The sequence below is a fragment of the Solanum tuberosum genome, unplaced genomic scaffold (assembly GCF_000226075.1).
Source record: "Solanum tuberosum cultivar DM 1-3 516 R44 unplaced genomic scaffold, SolTub_3.0 scf00125, whole genome shotgun sequence".
Taxonomy (NCBI): Eukaryota; Viridiplantae; Streptophyta; class Magnoliopsida; order Solanales; family Solanaceae; genus Solanum; species Solanum tuberosum.
Genome location: NW_006239052.1, coordinates 1,113,993 through 1,133,347, shown reverse-complemented (window position 1 = coordinate 1,133,347; position 19,355 = coordinate 1,113,993). Strand labels below are relative to the sequence as shown.

The following is a 19,355-nucleotide window of genomic DNA, read 5'->3' as shown; positions in this document are numbered from 1 at the left end:
GTTAGTGGTTATATATTATTATTATTATATAAAAAATCATATTAATTAATATCTTGCATTAGAGTAATATTGCACATTTCATGATTATGATTTTCTTTTTCTTTTTTCTTTAATTAAAAAAAGAACCATGACATAATTTTTCTTATTCATCTCAAATTATTTGTTGTGTTTATCTATTACACGCTACTTAAGAAAATATTAATTAGGAGAAATTTTGACTATTTATTATGTCTTTTAAAATATGAAAAGAATAATGTATTTTGTCTTGAACTTCTAAACTAACAAATAATTGAGACTATTACTTTTCAAAAAGGAAAAATCACCCCATATACACATTTAAGAGTAAATATTACGGGTTTTAAATCTACTTTTAATTTTTTTTTGCTTATAACAGATTATTTACGGGTTATGACAAATCAATTAAATTTAATTTTATTTAAAAATCAAATTATATTTATTTAATAAATTATTAATCTATTTAAAGGTTTTTATTATTAATTAATAATAGGTAGTTAATTAGATTTCACTTCCTTTTATAGAACTAAAATTTTCAGTTACCCAATTTTAGGGATTTCCTCCATACACGTTTTCTTTCCTTGTTTACCGTTACCATCCCCATTCGTCAATCCCACCCCCCTCCCCCACGCTTATGCACTCCTAGACGCCACAACCCACTATCCCACTTTCACCATTGTTTCTCATCAAGTCTAACTTCAAAATAGTCTACCCCCTCCCCCACGATTATTCATCATCATGTTTAAGAAACCCATTGAAACTCCTCGAAAGAGTCCCAGATTTGATGGAACTTCAATTGATGATGTTCATGTTCCATCGTTCAATATATTATCCCAAACACCCCCGCCTAAAACTATTGAAATTCCACGACCGGTGGTTCCTCTCGATCGAAGAATAAAAAAGATAAAAATAATGAAGCAAAGAAAAGTGTGATTCCGGCAAATCAAAAGGGGAAAACACTTGTTGAAACCCCTCCTAATTCTGATTCCGATTTGAATTTTGTTAGTCAAACAAAAAAGAAAAAAAGAAAAAAATCAACAAATGTTGAAGTTGCTCAAACATCAAAACCATCTACAAGAAGAAAAACAAAGAAGAAGGAATCGGAATTACCAAAATACAAAAATCTCAAAAAAGTTGTAAGGGTAAGTACTTTATTTAATTTATTTTCACATTACTCAAAATCGTTATAGAAGAAAAACAAAGAAGAAGGAATCGGAATTACCAAAATACAAAAATCTCAAAAAAGTTGTAAGGGTAAGTACTTTATTTAATTTATTTTCACATTACTCAAAATAGTTATTTTTTTATATCACATTATTCTTATTATTGTTTTCAAAACAGTTGTTTGTGTGAAATTTGTTCCAAATCTGAAAAAAATGTTTATGGATTTGACTATAAAATGGTATGAATTATGTTTAACATTAATGTTATTGTATCTTAATTGTGTATAAACATATGAATTATCAGCAATGGTGTTTTTGACATGGGAGCTGTTGAAATCGATGCAAAGTACCATCATGAAAGGTATGCCACAATCCTGTGGCATTATGGAAAAACAAAGAATGAGGATGGCGCGATCACTACTGGTACGGTTGCTAGAAAATTTGGTGAACCTCGTATAGCAAAAAAACATGTTTCGGATACCACCAATTATCCTACACCAAGACCTCCGACAAGAAATTTGAAATAGTTCATTGCAGCTTCTACTTTTTAAGAATTACATATTATTTTTTTTAACTTTTGAATAATTTTTTCTGTTTAACTTTTGGATAATTTTTTTTCTGTTTAAGTATTTGATGATATATAATACCATATGTTATCTTCTATTCAGATACCATCTACACATGAATTAATATTTGGCTATTATAATTTCAGAACACTGGTATTATACAGACTTCATACAAATTGGATTCACTATTTTAAAGTATCATTGTGTTTCTAAGTAGTAAACTCATTGGATGAAACGTGTATGAAAATTGATTTATACGTATATGACTATGATTTTAATATAAGGGGTTGGGTATTGTATGAATCATGAAATGATTTTTATATACCAATGTTATGAATTGTGTTTTCACATTTGTCTGATTTTCTTTTGAATCTTCATATGGTATGAATGATTAAATTGGTATGAAAATGATATCAATTGTCAAACTAGTGATTTTTTCTAAAATGTCACATTGTAACAATCCATTTGGTCAAAATGAGTACTAGAACTTTTTATTTCAAAAAATACTTTCTGATAGATTCTAAATGGATATTTTGGACTATTCATAACTACAATTATGAAATTAGTGGGGTAGTTTTAATAATATACTTAGTTGGTGGTTATAGAAAATAGCATTAAAATTAATAGTGGGTCACTTTTACACTTTTATAATTAGTTTGTAAATAGTTAGAGTAGTAAATAATCTGCAAAAGAGAGAAGAAAGAAAAGGAGGCGAGAAATTTTTTCAACGGGGTCGACCTAGAGCGAGTGACTGCTCTTTCAGGTGAGATCTTCGAAACTTTCAATCTTTTATATACGTAGTGTAACCAGTATTATACAAACTTCGTACATTTCGGATACATTATTTTAAAGTATTAGTGTGTTTCTAAGTTGTACACTCATTGGATGAAACATGTAATGAAAATCTAATTTATATGAATATGACTATGACTATGACTTTAATATTAAATCTTGGATATTGTATGAATCGTGATATGATTTTTATATACAAATGTTATGAATTGTGTTTTTCACATTTTGATTTATTTTTCTATTTCTACACATTGTTGTTTTGAATGAAAACTGAATTAAATTTGATTAATATGTGTATGACCATAACTTAAGCTAGAGTTGGAATGAAACATGAATACAATTGGCATGCAGTTTGTTATAATTTTATTTATAATATGACACCAGTTGGAAAACCAAATTAATATTCATGATAACTTACATTAAATACTCGGGATACCAAATGAACTCCATAATTACCTTCTTATAATTATCACTAATATATACAATATCTTTAAACTAGAATAAATTTAATTTATAACAGTATGCATTATGTATGATTACTGAATGAACAGTGTAAAAAGAATGAACAGTATATTAAACACTAAGCTGTAATGCACTTCAAACCAATTATGTTTCATATCAAAACAAAACATTAATATAACTAACAAAATAAACAGTCATTAGTTTTGCACAGAATAATTTGAATATGTCTTCCTGTTGTGGCCAACTTGACGACATCTACTGCAGGTAACTTTAGACCTTTTGAATTTCACTCAGCAAACCCCTTCCAGCGTTCAAGTTGTGGTCTTCCTATCGTTCTCTTTGGACTCTCGCAAGGGATATGTTCATATATAAAAATCATTATAATAACAACAAAATTATACCCACTTGTCTTTATTTTTCATACAAATATCATTCAGACAGTACATTACAAAACACTTTTCATACTCACTAAATACACATTTCAAACTCACTTAATACACATTTCATACTCACTTAGTACACATTTCATATAACAATCATCATTCATTCTAAATATATATATTTCGCTCGTACCAAATACTTCATTACTATCAAACAACTTTATACAGAAATGACAAAACTAATATAAACACTAAAATTACAAATTTAATACCACTTAAAACACTTGTCATATAATTCGTCAAACTTCCAAATAACTTTTTTTACAGATTACTGAACACACTTTCATATAAATTTCAATTCATTTATTCTATCAAATTCATTCAAAAATATACATTTAATTCATACTTTAAGAAGAAAAAAACAGTATTCAAAACAACCACAAAAACAAAAAGTGATATCACCTTAAATATATTGACGATTTATAGTTTTATCATTTTTTTCCATTTCACTGTAATTTAAAAACAAACAATAAACAATAATAAATACTAACATGAAGGATCCCATCTTCCACCATGTTTATTTTATATTGATACGTTGTTGTCCATCACAACAAAATCAAATTTTTTCAAATATAAAAAAAAAACTTCAATTACTCGATACTGGGAATTTTTTCTGGAAGAACAATGAAGAAACAATGAAGAGAGAGAAACGTTGAAAAAAAAGAGATAAAATTTGATTTTTATTTGATTTTAACTAATTTGAGTGAATTAAGGATACTAAATAGTCTTAATTAGGTTGGATCCCTTATTTCGTGCCAATTATTAATTATCTACACTTAATTCAAATTAAATTAACATCACAATTTCAATTTTTTTACCTTTTTACCATCAATTCCGGTTTTTTTTTTTTAAATTCTTCTTTTATTTTTTTAAATAACTTTTTTCAATTATTAAAAACATTTTTTTTTAATAATTTGTTAGAACCTGAAATTTTTAATGTTATAACTTGAAAGTCTAAATCTACTGCTATAACTCGAAAATATTAATATAATATATGTCATATATGAAATTTACACTTTCAAAAATATAACAAAAAATTTGAGATGGAGAAAATAGTGAAAACTTTATATAATTCATTACAAGATCGCAAATAAGTCATTCGACAAAGATATGAATCTAGAAGAACAGTATGATCGAACACTAATATATCTTGTTCCATTTGCCAAATTCAATTAAAGAAAGTCAATTTTTTCTAAATCTTGATACTGCTCAAATTTGTTCTTCTCAAAAATGAGTAGAATAGAAAAGTAGCGTAGTACGATCCTTACATAATTTAATTAAATATCTTATATTTAAACGATACATTTTCAATAAGTCCCCATCAAACCGTAAAAAAAGAAGGCCAATTGACATTAAACAATAGGTCGTGTTACACGCCCTCTAGTACAAACAATATAGTAGAGCTCAGCAAGAAAGAATTTATAATTCCAAAATATTCACGTAGGTTGATGATGAGCTGTATGATTATTGACGCTGTAACTGCCTCTTATATAATATGATAATAATAAATAAAAATATTACGAGAAACATATGTATATATTAGAGTGCAAAATCTTAGTTTTAGAAACAAAAAAATAAAGAAAATGGAAGAGGAATGTATGAGTGTTGATCACAGTGTCAAAGAAATGGAATGCCTTTCAATTATTCCTGGATGGTATTCAGATGTCAGTGATCTCTTTCCTGGTCAGCATTCTATCTTATCTCCATTGTTTTATCAGATATATATTTACTAGTAATATCGCTATGGTTTAATAAAATTACCATTCGTTACTAACTTACAATCATAATTACGTGGTCCGAATCTAGTATTTGTATGATTCGGCTCCTAATTAATTGTATAAGAACAAAATTTTCCTAATTGTATAGATCCAGAATTTATATATGTTTATCCTAGCTTGTATATAATTATTCAGTTGATCATACATTTGATTTGTATAAGTTCGAAAAAATTCTTAAATATATAAATACATAATTTGTATATACTTATTTGTTTGTATATTGACAAACGTATTATACAAACAAAAATATACATAGCAAATGAAACTATGTCAATCAGATAAAATATCGTTAAGGACAGTATCAATAACATGCCTCAAACTACAAGGAATATTTCTTTTGTGATGAAATACTTTATTTTAACTAAATGATGGAAAATTGATTTTTGCATTGGTGAATAAAAACTGTTAGTACCTGGAGAAATCATGTCAATTAAGATAGAAAAGATATTATTCAAGGGGAGGTCAAAGTACCAGGATATTATGATCTTTCAGGTACTTACTAGTTACTACTTTACCATAATTTTAATTATGTAATTAATTAATATTGTAAATATTATTAGTTATTAATCAATTCATATTACTGTGGCAGTCATTAACTTTTGGAAAAGTAATAGTTCTTGATGGGATAATTCAACATACAGAGAGAGATGTATGCTCTTATGTTGAAATGATTGTCCATCTCCCACTTGCTTCTATTCCTAACCCAAAAAAGGTAATTTTTTTTTATTTCTCACTCTGTATCTAGTATCTTCATTAAAGCCTGATTAAATTTAAATTCGTATACTATCTTGATCAACTTTATAAATTCTTCCATCCAAATATAGATTTTCAACATATCTTATATTTTTGTTTGATATATTTTAGGTTCTAATTGTTGGTGGAGGAATGGGATTTACTTTGAGAGAAGTTTTACGTTATCCATCTATTGAAAAAGTTGATTTAGTCGAAATTGATGACATGGTGGTTAATGTAAGTATTTATTTTATTATTTTGGACACTTTATTTTTGGCCAAAAATGTATCAGACACTCAAGGAATGTATCTGAGAGCAATTAAAAATCTACGATTTTTGTAATTGGGAAAACTTTCAAAATAATATGTAATTAGCCCCTAAATATATGAAATTTCAGTACTTTATTTATACTTATTATTTTTCAATTAAATATAGGCTTCAAGGAAATATTTTCCTGACATAGCTAAGGGATACGAGGATCCACGTGCAACACTTTATGTAGAAGATGGTATACTCCTAACAACAATTTTTATAGATGATTAAATATTTTAATTAGAATTAATTAATAATATTTAAGATGAGCAATATATATTAACTTTTGGATACATTTTCAATGTTGAAGGAAATGCATTTGTGAAGAACACTGCTCCAGGAACATATGATGCAATTATAGTAGATTCTTCTGATCCTATTGGTAATTAAGTAGTAATATTTTGTATATAATTAAATTAGAAATGGAGGGCTCTGCTTTACACGTATTTTGTGTTGGTCTTTAATTTTTGTGCGAATTGAAAAAATATATTAAATGTGTGGATGTAGGACCATCAAAATTTTTCTTTGAAAAGCCCTTCTTTGAGGCAGTTTCAAAAGCCTTAAGGCCAGGAGGAGTTTACTCAACTCAGGGTGAAAGTGCATGGATTTTCTTGGATATTATCCAAAAACTTGTTGAAGACTGTAATATATTCTTCAAAGGCTCTGTCAACTATGGATGGACTAATGTACCTTCCTTCCTAAGGCAATCTTCTCTCCTTCCCTATTATTATTATTATTATTATTGTTATTGTTGTTGTTGTTGTTCTTCTCTCCTTCCCTATTATTATTATTATTGTTGTTGTTGTTGTTGTGTTTATATTATAATTGAATTGTGTGATCAACTATGCATGTCCACATTTAGAAAATGAATGTAGCAGAGAAGAGGATGTTTAAATGGATTTGTGGGCATATTAGGAAAGATATAATTAGAAATAAAGTTATACGGTACAAGGTGAGAGTGGCCTCTGTGATGAACAAGATGAGGGAAATAAGGCTGAAATGATTCAAACATGTGAAGAGGAGACATGTGGATGTGCGCCCATAAGGAGGTGTGAAAGACTGACTATAATAGAAGTTAGGAAAGGTAGAGGTAAGCCAAAGCTTACCGAAAACATGACCCTAGATAAGAAGATATATATGGAGGTTAAGAATTTGGGTAGAAATTTAATGGATAGTCGAGAGTTGTAGCATTTTATGTAGGAAAGGCACGAGGCTAGCTTCCCCTCCTTATTCGTAATCATATTTAGAAATCACATTATTTTTTGTTATTCAGTGTTTACTACTTCCTCCATCCCATTTTATGTGAGTTAGTTTGACTCGGCACAAAGTTTAAGATAGAAAATAAGATTTTTGAAACTTGTGGTCTAAAATAAGTGATAGATATTTGTGAGACTATAAATCATTTCATTAAGAATAAAATGGGTATTTTAAAGTTAAATTGTTACTTAATATATAAATGTGTAATTCTTTTTCGAACAGACTAAAAAGGAAAGTAAACCATATAAATTGGAACAGAGTGAATACTATTTATTGCTCACTTTACTTTGTATCTGTTTTGCTCTCTTCTTTCCTTATAATTGTGCTTCAAATTCCTTTTTCTTTTGAATCGAGGGTCTATAGAAAATAAACGCTCTACTCCATAAAAGTAGAGGTAAAACCCACTTTATTGAAATGCACTGAATATATTATTTATTGTTGTTATACAAACAATAATTCTAATATATAATATTGCAGTGGAGCTATTGGTTTTGTTATTTGCTCTACTGATGGGCCTCTAGTTGATTTCAAGAATCCTGTAAACAAAGTTGATGTGGATATCATCTCTACAAAATCTGAATCACCTTTAAAGTACTATAACTCAGAGGTACCTTTTTTCTCTCTCTCTCTATTGAATTAAAATTTGGGAAAAAGGTCGGAAACATATTTAAACTTTGATCAAAATTGTTATAATAATTTCAAACTTTGGAAAGAACCTTTTACCCCGACACTATTTAATAGTAGTATATTTTAAAGGTATATATGTGCCCACATGGACATCATAAATATTACAGCATTATAAATAGTAACGTGTCCACGTGGGCACATATATACCTTTAAAATATACTACTATTAAATAGTGCAAGTGGATAATAGGTCCTGCTCAAAGTTTGGAATTGTTACAGCAATTTCGGTCAAAATTCGAATATATTTCGAACCATTTTCCCTTAAAATTTTGTCTTTAAGTTGTACATATATAGTCGTTTAATAATCCTATTTTTTTTTCTTAATTGATTCACAGGTTCATACTGCTGCATTTGCTTTGCCAACTTTTGCTCAAAAGGTTCTTTGTCCTAAAAACTGATTCTTATTGGAAGATCTAGGAATTTCAAGTATAGATATTTGATGTTCAAATAAATTTGCAAGGCGATAGTCAATTGCAAACCTTATTTTCTTTTAATAAATGGTTGGTTTTTAGAAGATTTAATTTCAAATGCAAATTTTATTTTCTTGTAATAAATGGTTAATGACAATGGTAGGTGTTTAGGCCGTTCAAATTGGATATGGAAATATCGGTTTTGAATATCTATGGTACATATATATCAAAGCTCTTAAAAAATTAAAAACTCAAAAATGTCTTAATTTTTTCGAAACTCAACAAACTTTACACCTCTTCTTCCTCGAAATTGTTCTCCAATAATTTCGAGCTTCTAGTTCAACATAGGCCATATCACTATGTTATTGAGACATTCCGTAACAAAGATTTATGAGAAATTTATAATGGTTATATAATTTTAACTTAGACACATGTACACTTTATCAAATACATAGACTCTTAGTTAAATATATGTATATGTATATTGTCAGATCCAAGTACGCCTAATGTAATGATCCGGTTGGTTATTTTTGAAAATTATCGTAAAATTATCGTTTTTCCCCTCCTGATATTGACCTCGAGTTATTTCTGTTTGAGTTTTGAAGGTTGGTCTGGAACTTTTTTTTTTTTTTTAGGTAACTAACTTTTCCATTAATCACCCAAAACAGAATTACAAATCAAGCTAGCTACCACAACCCGCTTAGTCTAATTTATAGCACCATCCTAACCAACTGCTATCTACCAGACTCCTCATCAATCTCCACAGAAAACTAAGACTTTACAAGCCAAGATTGTACTACATCCTTTGCCCCAAATGGTGCTCTAATAGTACAAGCACAAGCAATATTTCTAGTCAATCTACTCTCATCCACAATCTGTTGTTCAAAAATCCTGTCATTCCTTGTTAAAAGTTGTTTTTGATGTCTTTTGGAATTTCGAGTATCAGAATGAAATTCCTTCGATTTCATCAGTTCTGAAATATGGGAATTGGTCTATGAGAGTTGTTGGTTTACGATTCAGAGTTTTTTTTGAGGTCCTAAGTTGGAAATTTGTGAAATTTTAGTATTTATGTTGACATTTGTGGTTTGGATGCTCGGATTGAAATTCTGAGAGTTCTATTGGATTCTGGGGATGTTTTAAGCTTAAGTGAGGTCTTGGTTGATTTTTCAGAGATCATGAGCTTGTTTTGGCCTTTTAGCCATTATGTTCATTTCTTATGACTTTCACGGATGTCGGGTCAAGGAGACCTCAGGTTCGTGTTTCGATAGTTCTGTTGAGTCCGAAACATTGAGTATAGTCAATTTGCAGATTTTTTTTGTGTGTACAGGGTCCCGAATGAATTCCGATGATCTTTTCGATGATTTTTGTGTAGGCTGATGTTTCTGATTCTGCAGTCCTTGCATTTGTAGAGGGCTTTCACTGTTGCGAAGGCCAGAAAAGCGAGACTAACAATTTAGGAGGGGTTTGCTTAAGCAAATCAAGACTCACTTTATCTATGATCGCTTAAGCGATGCTCGGTTTGCAAAAGTGAGACCCCCAATTTTTGTGGGGTTCGCTTAAGCACACCTGGATCGCTTTTACGACATTGGAGAGAGATTTTTGGTCTGAAATTTCAGGGTTTAAGCCCTATTTTTATTTTTTAGCTTGATAAAACCCTTGGAGGCAATTTTGAAGAGATTTCTTGTGCTAAATCATTTGGGTAAAGCTTTTGTGACCCTAAAACTTAATTTACCTTTAATTATTTATGGATTTAAATAGCAAAACTTGAGATTTTAATTAACAAATGGCAAGATTTTCAAGAATTTGCGTTCTAAACTAAAATGGTGATTGTGAACTGATTTTAAATCCTTTTCCAAAATGGTTTTCACCAATGAGTTCCAAATGTCTTGGGTAACTTCTTCAAATAAAGATTTTCGGATTCAAACGTCATTTTCAAATTTTGATTTTTGAGTTGAATGATCCATTTTTCAAAGAGTATGATATGTGTATTATTATTTCTGAAATCTTATTAAGATAACTTTATTGAATCATATTGTGAGGCTTTGAACGTTGTTCGGAAGGGGAAGACTCAAGTCTTGAATTGACTATTTGATTAAATTAAGGCAAGTGATTTCTTAAACCTTATAAATCTGGTAGAATTGTGTATTGCCCTTCATTGTGTGTGTTGGGGAGTGATGATAATGAGGTGATGAGTTCATTATTCCACTTGATTAACCTTAATGAATAAAAAATGGATTAATGAAAAGACAACATATTGATCATAATACTTGTGATTTGCCTTGTTGTGAGCCTTATCTGATTGATTGATGAAATGCTTTGATGATATTAATGTGGACTTGAATCTCTTGAACTGTTGTCTCATCTTTATGGTGTGAAATTTGTTTATGTGCATTGATTGTTGTAAACCGTGATGAGACATGTGATATAAAGCCGATGGAAAATGGTTCCAGCTAGTAATATTGTGCCGAAGAAAAATAGTTTCGACAAGTGATGTGATATAAAGCCGACGAGAAATAGTTCCAACTAGTGATGTGATAGAAAGCCGATGAGAAATGATTCCTGCTAGTGATATGATATAAAGTCAATGGAAAATGGTTTTGCGTAGTAATGTGATATAAAACTGATGGAAAATAGTTCTGGTTAGTGTTGTGATATAAAGTCGATGGGAAATGATTTCGTCTTGTGATATTGTGTCGAAGGGAAATGATTCTGGCAAGTGATGTGATATAAAGTCGAAGGGAAATGGTTCTGGCTAGTGATGTGATATAAAACTGATGGAAAATGGTTCCGGTTAGTGATGTGATATAAGGCCGATGGAAGATGGTTCCGGCTAGTGATGTGATATTGTCACGACTCAAAAATGTATATGATGATACTTGTCTATTTCCACAAAGACAAGTCAGCCTCAAACGAAGTCAATGCAGAAAAACAGTAAGACAGGAACTAGATAAAGTGAAAAATTTATTTTTCTATTAAACCCCTCAAAATCTGGTTGCCACGTATACACGCCACCAAATACATAAAAGCGGAATTAAGAAATAAGAACAAGTCTCAATCTTTGTTTCTCAAATAGAACAAAGCTTTAAGAAAAAGGCACAGAGGGTTCACCGAAGTGACAAACAACTAACTCTTCAAATCCTTGACAAGCCTCGAAATCAGAAGAAGGAGAAAGAGATCACACGAGTTCGAGCTCGGAACCTACACAAGTGTAGAAACAAGGGGTGAGTACCAACAACACAGTACCCAACCAACAACCTAGTAAATCAGGCATATAGCTAGAAATCGAATACCCCTTACATTCCAACCGAACCTCCTCAAACTACAACCTGCACAGAAATCAGCCTAACCTAGTAATTCTACAATACACGACTCACAAGACCCAATATTCATAGTACAATAGTCACAATCAACAATCAAACGAATCAAGTAAGTCATTTTCAAAGTCAAGTAGTTCAATCACACACAACAAGTACATCAATCCAAGTAACAAGCAAGCTACACATAAGCATCAAATGCATCAAGTCACAATAATTAATATCTTGTCGGAACCATTTCTCATCGGCATAATCTTACAAGTCGGAATCATTTTCCATCAGCTTTATATCAAATCACTAGCCGAGTCCATTTTCCATTGTCTTTATAAACACTTGTCGGAACTGAGGCTTAAACCCCAAAATTTGTAGGCCAAAAAATCCTCCCAGGTATCACAAAAACGACAAGGGGTTCGCAAATATTGTAAGAAAATCAGGGCAAAACTCTAACAAATCTCCTCTTTCGGTTGAATTTTTTTGACAAAATTTGATCCACATTTTCACATGCATAATAATCTTCGTTCTTCACATAATCTTCATCAATGCGGGTTGTCATGGCTAAAATTGAAGCCTTGTGCATCAAACTAAGCACGTGTTAATAATATTGGAACCTTGCGTTAAAAATTATAAACATAGTTGAAAGTGGAGCTCATGCATTAAAAGAAGGTGAAATGATTTGATGTGCCCTTATACTTGTATGAGTTTATATTTTGGACCCTTCTATTTGACTCTTTGTCAACTGAACCATTAAACTCAATATTTTAAGTCTTTCTAATCATTGACCAAATTTATGTGACAATTTAATTATTGAGTTGGCACCTACGTGATTTCATGCCTAGAAGGAGCGTGAGCTCAAAATTTAGACTAAAAATAATGTTTTTTTTAAATAAAAAAGACCAAAAATAAAAGAAAATTGAAAATAACTTTTTTTATCCACTTCTTTCTTCTTTCCCTCCCAGCCCACCCCAATACTCTTTCTCTCTAATCACCATTACCTTCTTCTCCATCCAACCTCATTCCTTTTTTCTTTCTCCCCTTCCCAGCTCTCTCCAAAAAAAATATTCTCTTTCCTTTTTTTTTCCATATTTTCTCTCTTTAGAAACAAAATCTTTTCATTTTTTGGGGTTATTTACAATTCATAAGGTGACAAAGATTTAATAGTCATAAAGGACGAAAAGTGATTGTGGAATGTTTTTGTGAAATTAGGTGATATGTGTTATGTAAAATTGTGTATAAATATTGTGATCTATTGAGATATTTTAATGGTGGTTTATTGGCATTAATGGAGAAAAGGAATCTATGGTGGATGCAAACATTGATGAAAACAATACGATTAAGAATTATGAATGTTGGAAACTTCGAGAAAAAATTGAATTATGATTTTTAAGAACTTGAAGAGCCTAGTCACGGCTATAGATAATGACGACCGTGAAGAAGAAAAATTAAGGAGAACGGAGATGGTGTTAATGGTGGTTGTGGGTTGAGGGAGGTGGAGAAAAGATGAGAGAAATAACTATTTTATTTTATTTTTGTAAATAGAAAAAATATTATTTTTGTCTTAAATGGAATAACATTTTTGGTTGATAATTTAAAAATACTTATGATATAATTATGACATGACATTATTATATCTGACGTGAATATAGCATGTCGTTTATATAATGGAAAGTGAGTTACACACATGGTTGGAGGGGTTTAAAAGTCTCATTTTAATTGGGTTTAAGGGTTCAATTGACAAAAAATCAAGTAGAAGTGTTCAGAATACAAACTCATACAAGTACAAGAGTCAATCAGACCATTTGGCCTTAAAAGTAATATGCATGAGTTGAAAATTGAAGCTCAAACATTAAAAGTTAGCAGGGTTGAAAGTTGGAGTTCATGTATTAAAGTAAACACGATTTGAAAAATTGATTTTATTTTTAAAGATGGAGTAGCAGGATTGTTGAGAAGAAATTTTTCTCCATATATAGTTAGATACAAATCTTCACATAAAATTATATTAAAACAATTTAATATTATTATATGCTTTGGCCAATTGACCTACATATTGAAAAACTAATAAAAAACATTATGGATACTATTGTTTTTTTCTATTCTTGCTATGAGAAGATTAGTTTCAAACTTTTCCACTAAACAAAAGATACTCAGATATGGAAAAAATATATAAATTATATTTTTTCCTTTTAGTGAACAAAAGAAAAAATAAAATTCAAATACGATAAAAAATCACATGTATACCATAGTTATACTTTTCCAATCTGTACAATAAGAACAATTTTCAGTAATTATGTGCACACGTTGTACAAATTGTCAACCTCACATTTGTGTATTCCATCAAAATGAATTTTAATTTCAAAATGGATGTATTATACGTAGTAATATCTTACCTACCCAAAATTGTGTTGTGATACATTTACTATTTAGATTTATTTGACATTCTGTTCTTTTTAATCAGTATAAAAAAAAAGAACACATAAAATTAGGACGAATGAATACAAAGTTTAAATGCATTTATGAATTCCTATAAAAAAAATTGTGCATTTATTTTATAAAATTTTGATTCTCTATATAAAAATTCTGGCTACGCGGCAATTTAGAGATGATAATAATTGAAGTCTTAATGCAGATATCAAACGGATGAAATGAAAAAAGAATTTCCGCTTTTAATTAGAGGTTTCGAAAATTCAAGTTTTAGTACTATAAATTAGTTCGGAGTAGCTCATGTTATACACAGGCCCAACATCAAACTTAAAGTAATATTACACAACAAAATATTTTAAGCTAAATTATTAAGAAATAAAAGACCTCAATCCATTTATCTATTTTATTGATGCGGACCAGTAAAATTAATAATATATAATACAATTAAATTTAACGAAACTATATCTAAAGTACAAATATATATATAAAAAAGATTCCTTCGCTTCTAACGAGAGGTGTTGATATTTCAAGCTTTAGTACTATAAATACGAGGAGTAATACATGTGCAAAGAGATTATAGTCTATACTATTTTACTAGAAACAAGAAAAAAAAATGGAAAAGGAATGTGTGAGTGTTGATAACAGCAATGGCGAAGAAATTGAATGTCTTTCAATTATTCCTGGTTGGTATTCAGATGTCACCGACCTCTTTCTTGGTTAGCATTTCCATCTTTTCTATCACATCCGTTTCAATATTTTTTATTTTTTTTATCGAATATATGTTACTTTTAATCTGTATTAATAAGTATGATATGATTTTTGTACATCAAGACTTACGTCTTATTTGTTTGTGTTTAATGGAGATCTGAATCATAATTATTTATATCATTCAGACTTAACTAATTATTTATTACGCTTTAAAATAATCACTCGTCACTTTTTTTTCTCTGTCGCTACAAATTTTCTTCCTCTCTTTTCTTAATCAAACATCAATTTTTTCCTCTTTAAATGGATAAGTTTTCATAATCTTTACAAGCATTTTTTTATATTAACAATTTTTTAGACTATATTGATGTTTATCAAGTACACTTTACCTCTACCCTTTCAAGATTTGTGTACAATTTTTTTTTAAGGTCCTTCTTCAACAAGAGTTGATGATTAGAGTTCAAGTTGTACTTATCCCCGTCCTAGTGTCTCTTCTGTATCTACTACTACATATAGTAGCGGGAGACAAAATTTCATCCAGGGGAGTCAAAAATAGATTGGGGCGACTACAAAATAACTAACCTTAACTCCTATATTTTATCTCGCCCTATTACGACTCTTTTAATATTTCTTTCAATTTTCATCCTGCACAATTGAGTTTCTAGAAAATATTTTGTGCATTTTAAAAATATTTTCTTAATTTTTTTTTTTTAACAAATCACTTGTTTTGAAACACGCTTAGAAGATCAAAAAAACACTTAGGATGTGTTTGGTATGAAGGAAAAGATTTTTCGGAAAATGTTTTTTCAATTTTCAATATTTTTGTAAATATCTATATAAATATTTAGTCTTAAAAAAATTGTTAAATTTGTGAAGACGTCCAAAGTGAAGAAATTATTTTTAAAAAAATATAAAATTTGTCCTATCTTTCAAAACTTAGTTCTAACCCTAAATAATATTAAAAAAAATTAATAGTAATAAAATTCATATCTTTGTTTTCGATGTCCAAAATGGTTATTATGTTATATAATAAGAAAGAGTTAAATTTTTATTATGACTCATAATTCATTTTAAAACCTTATTGTTCTGGGGAATATTGTGTAGAGAAAATAAAACAAAGAAGACAAAAATAAGTGAGAGAGTTTAGTTATGATTGTGGGATGAAAAGAAAAATGTCTTTGTCTCAATTGGAAATTGATGAGAAGTCAAGTACTGCTTTAGAGTTATCTATTAATAAAAATAATGCTATCTGTTAGTATATATTGTGGTCTTGGATAGGAAGAATCATTATACAATACTATCTGTTCATATATATTGTGGAAATTTACGGCTACACACAAGTAAGAGAATTACATTAAAGTCATCGAAATTATTTTAGGAATAATTCTTTAATTTTTTTAACTAATTAGAATATATGTTAGGCGTTGATAATGTGAAACATTCTTTATTGTATTTGATAAGTTGGGTACTTCTTTTTTATGAATAAATATGTTTATGTTGAATTCTTTAAAAAAAATCATGTTATAATAATTTTTGTACTGATATATAATTTTATTTGCATATCATATAATTTAATTTTTTAATCAATTTTTTTTTTTTTTTTTTTGATGAAATGAAAATTTTATAATATTAATTTAATTGATATAAATGTTTAATTTCATATGTATATTCATATATTGAAAACAACCAATCTTAAAATTTTAATTATTCAGATGTGTATTCAAAATTTCAGATCTCGACATCTAGATCTTTATACAGATTATAATATTCAGATTCTTATTCAGATTCAGACGTCTGAATCTTAATGGAAAGTTGGAAACAAATAATGCCTTGAACAAATTTTTTTTTTTTTTTTTTTTTTTTTTGATGAAATGAAAATTTTATAATATTAATTTAATTGATATAAATGTTTAATTTCATATGTATATTCATATATTGAAAACAACCAATCTTAAAATTTTAATTATTCAGATGTGTATTCAAAATTTCAGATCTCGACATCTAGATCTTTATACAGATTATAATATTCAGATTCTTATTCAGATTCAGACGTCTGAATCTTAATGGAAAGTTGGAAACAAATAATGCCTTGAACAAATGAAAAAAAAATGTAATTAACTTTTTTGATGAAATATTTATTTATTTATTTGTTTTAACTAAATGATGGATAATTGATTTTTGCATTGGTGAATAAAAACTGTTAGTACCTGGAGAAATTAAATCAATTAAGATAGAAAAGATATTATTCAAGGGGAGGTCAAAGACCAGGATATTATGATCGCTCAGGTACTTACTACTTTATCATAATTTTAATTATGTAATTAATTAATATTGTGAATATTATTAATTATTAATCAATTAATATTACTGTGGCAGTCATTAACTTTTGGAAAAGTGATAGTTCTTGATGGGATAATTCAACATACAGAGAGAGATGTATATTCTTATGTTGAAATGATTGTCCATCTCCCACTTGCTTCTATTCCTAACCCAAAGAAGGTACTCCCTCCGTCCATAATTATTTGGCAGGTATACTAAAAATAAATGTCCAAGATTAATTGTTAATTTAAACAATCAAGAAACAATTAATCACTTTTTTCCAATTCTGCCCTTAATGATAGTGTAGTTCAATTGAAAGTTATGTAGACTTTTGGTTATTCTTGGTATAGTAGGGTTATATTAGTCAAATTACACCTTCTATTAAATTTTCCTTGAGGGGTGTGCATGACCTTACCCTGACAAACAATTGTGGACGGAGGGAGTACCTTTTTTTTTTTAATTCCTCATCCGCGGTTTGATATTTATATTAAAGTTCGACTAAATTTGATTTTTTTCAGGTTCTGATTATTGGAGGAGGAATGGGTTTTACTTTGAGGGAAGTTTTACGTTATTCATCTGTTGAGAAAGTTGATTTGGTCGAGATTGATGAGATGGTTATTGATGTAAGTATTTTTACTTATAGACTTAATCGCGGAGCAAGGATTAGAAGTTTGGGAGTTCTAAATTTCCTTACCCACAAGTCTATCGTGAAAAATATTTCCACGGTCCCTTCCTTATCACTGAACCGTCAATCAATCTTTTTAGGGGTTCACAAGTTAAAATACATATATATTTATTTAAATTTCTAGTACAAATATAGAGTCTACCGAAAAGTTATTGGGTTTATCCGAACCCACGAACCTCCACCTAGCTCCGCCTCTGAACTTAATTAGTTTGGACTTTTAATTTTTTTTTGTTCCTAATTATTATTTTTCAATAAACTATAGGTTTCATGGAAATATCTTCCTGCAATAGCTAAGGGATACGAGGATCCACGTGCAACACTTTATATAGAAGATGGTATACTCCTAACAACATTTTCTTTTTATAGATGATTAATTAAATATGTATTGCCACTCAAATAATTTAATTAGAATTAATAATATTAAGGATGAAAAATATGTATTAATAACTTTTTGACACATATCTTCTATATATATATATATAATAGGAGAGGTAATAGCGCCTACGTGTCAACACCAAAATTAATCTCTAATTTTAACTTTTAAATTATTAATTAATTAAATAGAATTAATTCAATATTTTAATCAAATAAAAAAGTTACTGTTTTAAAAGAATAGTTAAAGTTTTTTTACCCCAATTAAAATTGTTAGTTTTTTAAAATTTAAAAAACGTTTCAGTTTCTTTAAAAGACATGTTATAGTCTTTCATTTTCAGTTTACAAAAAAAATATCTAATGATAATAATAATAATAATAATAATCTATATCTATCTATATATATTAGGATAAGAAAAAGTGTCACGTGTCAGCACCACAAAAATAGTTTTAAAATTAATTAAAATTAATGATGTGTAATTAGTTTGAATAATAATCTACTATTTTATTTTAAAAAATTATTTTAAATCAATTCTTACATTTAAATGAGATAAAATTTTAAAACAATTTTAAAATTTAACGTAATGTAACTGTAAATTATAATTTTTAAATTTGTTTCTAAAATTAACCAAAAAGCAAAAGAAAAGTAACCAACCAAATTATCAGTTTTGTGGGTAGTTATCAATTTCTTTATATCAAATATTTAAAGTAACTATTTACCGTTACTCCTTCTTTATTCTATTCTATTCTACTTTCTATTCTACTTTCTATTTTTCTATCTACTATATTATAAAAGAGAGTTTAGGCCCAAATATAATATATAATATTCTTGTGAGACATTTAAAAGGAAGTTTCTTCAATATTATATATTATATTTATTATATAGTAGAACTTGGGCATAAACTCCCTTTTAAAATAATATAGAATAT

At 28.7% G+C, this 19,355-nt stretch overlaps 1 protein-coding gene and 1 pseudogene across 1 annotated transcript; both read left to right on the top strand.

The window, feature by feature from the left end:
* The first annotated feature begins 5,007 nt into the window (after positions 1-5,007).
* On the top strand, positions 5,008-8,724 carry LOC102598287 (spermidine synthase 2-like). Its single transcript, XM_006350636.2, has 9 exons — positions 5,008-5,121; positions 5,626-5,708; positions 5,806-5,928; positions 6,081-6,185; positions 6,384-6,456; positions 6,571-6,642; positions 6,768-6,963; positions 7,995-8,124; positions 8,539-8,724. The coding sequence occupies exons 1-9, from the start codon at positions 5,022-5,024 to the stop codon at positions 8,599-8,601; spliced, it is 945 nt and encodes a 314-aa protein (XP_006350698.2). The 5' UTR covers positions 5,008-5,021; the 3' UTR covers positions 8,602-8,724.
* Positions 8,725-14,958: 6,234 nt separating this feature from the next.
* Positions 14,959-19,355, top strand: part of LOC102582202 (spermidine synthase 1-like) — a 12,027-nt pseudogene continuing 7,630 nt past the window's right edge.

Excerpts from the sequence above, each read along its gene's own strand:
- LOC102598287 (XM_006350636.2), top strand. The coding sequence starts at position 5,022 with ATGGAAGAGGAATGTATGAGTGTTGATCACAGTGTCAAAGAAATGGAA. Across the intron at positions 5,709-5,805 it reads AGGATATTATGATCTTTCAG|TCATTAACTTTTGGAAAAGT; the intron begins GTACTTACTAGT and ends TTACTGTGGCAG. Across the intron at positions 6,964-7,994 it reads AATGTACCTTCCTTCCTAAG|TGGAGCTATTGGTTTTGTTA; the intron begins GCAATCTTCTCT and ends ATAATATTGCAG.